The following is a 3,849-nucleotide window of genomic DNA, read 5'->3' on the forward strand; positions in this document are numbered from 1 at the left end:
CCCCCCCCCGCTCCAGGGTGGCCCAGTTGAAATCCTTCCCTTCCTCTACCTTGGAAGTGCCTACCACGCGTCCAAGTGCGAGTTCCTCGCCAACCTGCATGTCACAGCTCTGCTGAATGTCTCCCGGCGGACCTCCGAGGCCTGCACGGCCCACCTACACTACAAATGGATCCCCGTGGAAGACAGCCACACGGCTGACATCAGCTCCCACTTTCAAGAAGCAATAGACTTCATCGGTAGGTTCTGCAGTCCCCCTGCGTTATTTTGGGAGCCCCCCTCGGCGCACGCATTCTTGGCTTTTACTGCGCTGACGGGGACCACCTTCTCTGAAAGCAGTGTCTCATATGTTCAGCCTCTGCAGGGCGGAGCCAGGAAGGGTCCCCCACACTGAAGAGGCAGAGGGGAGGGTTTGAGTAGCTTTTAATAGGAGCTTTATTTGCTAGATAAAGGAATGAATAGAATGTCGTGGCAGTGCTCACGGCCACTCTTGTTTGTTGCTGGGCAGGAACAGAGTGAGTCCATGCGTAATACTGCCCACGAGGAAAATGGGGGGAAGGACCTCTAACTGTGGCTCTCTGTAGGTTGGGATCTTTTTAAAAAGCAAACAGAGGGGTGAAAGAGTACTGCGTATACACTGAGCCCCAGGGGCCCCAGCAGCTTTCCACAGTTTTGGCCAAATGGCTTTGGGGGCAATTTGTTTTGCATTTTCAGCTAATTTTGGATTAAAGATTGCACATGACTAAGCTCTATGCTTTATGCACAGAAAAGTTGGCATCCTTTCTGTGTTTCTGTGAGGCAGTTATTCATTGTACAAACCTGAAATTCGAGGCCTTGGCCATTGACTGCTCTACCTGGAAAGGGTTTTGGACTTAGGGTTTCCAGGTACTCGGTGCTTGGTGTTGCTTGGCTTGTTCCTTTTTTTTTTTTTTTTAAGGTTAAGCATGTGGAATTTATTTATTTATTTGTAAAATGTTGATCATAGTTAATTTTTTTCATTAAAGGTATTTTTATACACTATGGTCCACATTTTTATACATAGACATCATACATATATCTTAATGGCTACGTACCTTGGATTTTATGAATAGACCATAATGTTGATTAGCAAAGTCAATATTGGTCAATATTTGTTAATATTAGTCAACTATCGGTAACTGGCTTGTTTTTTCATTCGACATTTTTCCCTCCCATCCTGCCCCTTCCAGGGCTGGCCTGACAGGTTCTGTCTCAAATTCGCAAGCACGACTCCCCCACTTTGTGGTCGTGCCTTCCTTTCCAGAATCCTCCTTCCTCTTTAACACACGTAGTTGTTGGAAATCACTGGTTATTTTCCTGTATGTGGTTGGAAGGGGTGGTGGCGAGGAAAAGCAGGTGTTGAGCATAGCAATCATTACTTACGGCAGGTAGCAATTAAAGGCCCCCCTTCCGCCACATGGTGGGCCTCTGCCCCCTGTACACAATTTCTGTCCCACAGGAAACCCTGACAAGAAACTCCCCCAAGGCAAAAGGCAGAGCCTGTCTTCCTTGCCCTTCTTGTCCCCTGAGCCGCTGGGCTGAGACGGCTCCTTGGGAGTCTGAGAGGCAGACAAATGATGGGTTCAGGCCGGGAAACCCTGGACTTGCTCTCCCTGTCCCTGGGAGTGCCTTGCCCTTCTCGGCCTGTTATTTAATTACCTAGATAGCTATTTAATGAGGTCACGAAACTCGCCCCCATCCAGTTCTCAGAACCTTCCCTCCTCATCCTGTGTGTGTGTGTGTGTGTGTGTGTTATGCCTGTGTTTGTGTACACAGCCACACACCACAGCGTTTCGAAAGCACAGGATGCTTTTTCCCAGCTTGTGGAAGGAGGTATGCAGCCTCCCCTAGGGGCAGGTGTTGAAATCTGCACTGATCCCTGGAAGTAAGCCCCTGGGGTTTGAGTGGGTTCCAAAGGCAGTGCAGTCTAGGCTCTTGGCAACCTGGGCCAATCAGTGTTCGACCACAAAGGAGGTCAACAGAGGAACTACAGAAAACGTGGCATTGCCTTGTCATCCTCAGGCCTAGGGGTCTTCCCCTAGAACTCTTAATAGTTTAGAGAGATAGTTTGAACTGGGGGCCTTTCTAATGAGCTGCTCTAGATGTTCTTTTGTCCAGATGGGGAGAGGCCAGGGTTCTTTCATGACCCTCAGACATTTTATCTTTTCGATTTTGCAGCTTAGTTTACAGACTCCTTTAATGGGATAGGGGTGGTAAGGGGGCTGACTTTGTTTTGCCCTTAGAAGCCTTAAATGTTTTTGCACACTATGGCCTAACATCGTGCTAGGTGCACCTAACTTCCTGTGATGCAATCGTTTCCTCCCTAGCAAAAGAGGGAGTCAGACTGTTTTTTGTGGTTTCGACAAGTATATATGTTTAACCTTTGATCCCTTCCCATTTTTAACAGTCTTGGTTTTGTTTTGTATATGTAGGGGGGTTAGAGCAGGAAAGGGGAGGAGGACATCCCCCTTTCATCACACTGAGTTAAAGAATGCCAACCTCTGGTGGCAACTTTATAGTTGTGACTCCCATTGTTGAGCAAGATGGAGTTTGCAAAAGCCATTTATATCCCTGGTCTGGTCCGCGTCACTTAGTCAGGACTGTAATTACTGGCCGTGTGCTGTTGATTGTATATTTGGGAATCCTGGGAGCCAAGCCAAGCATCTCACCTTGGTCCAGCAGGGCCCCTGCCCGGATGGGAGCTAGGGTATCACCACTGCGATCAGACCTAGAAGGGCAAGAATGGTTTCTTCAAGTCAAGAGTTGGAGCCTGAGATGCTCTCCTTAGAAAAAAATGTAAATACCCTGGGGCCGGCAGGAGGTATGGTTAAGGCACTGGACTCCCACATGGCCAATCACAGTTCAAGTCCCAGACTTGGAGGCTTAAAAATCATGCTGGGCATATGTGTGTGCCTGCCCAAAATCCTGAGAGGAGAATAGAGAGGGATTCACAGCATGACCATACCCCAGGGGGTGATTTCTCACTTTTCCTCTCATTGTCTCTTTCTCAAGTGATTGCACATACCCTGTGGCAAAAACTTTAAAAAATATATACATACCCAATAAAAATATGCATGCATTTTGGAGGATTTTCCAATGTCTTCTTGGAAACAATTAGTAGACCCCAACCAAGTTAAGATGGATGGCATCCCCGGGTAGGTCTGGCGCCTCCAGTGGCAGAAGCTGTGCAAGTGCCCTGGGAATTGGGAAGCAACTGTAAAGATGAAAAACCCCTTCCATAGGCACAGACATCAAAATTCTGTCTTCACCAGGGAAGATGAAAGACTGGCAGAAGTCTAGTGCAGGGCTACAGCTCTTGAGCAAGCCGTTTGATAACGGGGCCACTTTGGTGTTTGATTCTTATGTTCTGGCATTGCCTATGGATTCCAATCCTAACTCATTCACATCTTTTCCTTCTTAGACTGTGTCAGGGAAAAGGGAGGCAAGGTCTTGGTCCACTGTGAGGCTGGGGTCTCCCGTTCACCCACCATCTGCATGGCTTACCTCATGAAGACCAAGCAGTTCCGCCTGAAGGAGGCCTTCGATTACATCAAGCAGAGGAGGAGTGTGATCTCGCCCAACTTTGGCTTCATGGACCAGCTCCTGCAGTACGAATCTGAGATCCTGCCTTCCACACCCAACCCACAGCCACCCTCCTGCCAGGGGGAGGCAGCAGGCTCTTCATTTATGGACCATTTGCAGACACTGAGCCCTGACGTGCAGGCTGCCTACTGCACATTCCCTACCTCGGTGCTGGCGCCAGTGCCCACCCACTCGACGGTCTCCGAGCTCCGCAGGAGCCCTGTGGCCACAGCCACGGCCTGCCGAAACTTG

At 49.0% G+C, this 3,849-nt stretch overlaps 1 protein-coding gene across 1 annotated transcript in view; it reads left to right on the plus strand.

Moving 5' to 3' along the window:
* DUSP5 (dual specificity phosphatase 5) overlaps nucleotides 1-3,849 on the plus strand; it is a gene marked incomplete at its 5' end in the record, with an annotated part of 10,873 nt that overhangs the window by 5,279 nt on the left and 1,745 nt on the right. The window contains 2 exon segments of the mRNA XM_014590996.2: nucleotides 17-236; nucleotides 3,437-3,843. Coding sequence (XP_014446482.1) covers nucleotides 17-236; nucleotides 3,437-3,843 — 627 coding nt within the window.

This window comes from Tupaia chinensis, unplaced genomic scaffold (genome assembly GCF_000334495.1).
Source record: "Tupaia chinensis unplaced genomic scaffold, TupChi_1.0 Scaffold000520_1, whole genome shotgun sequence".
Taxonomy (NCBI): Eukaryota; Metazoa; Chordata; class Mammalia; order Scandentia; family Tupaiidae; genus Tupaia; species Tupaia belangeri.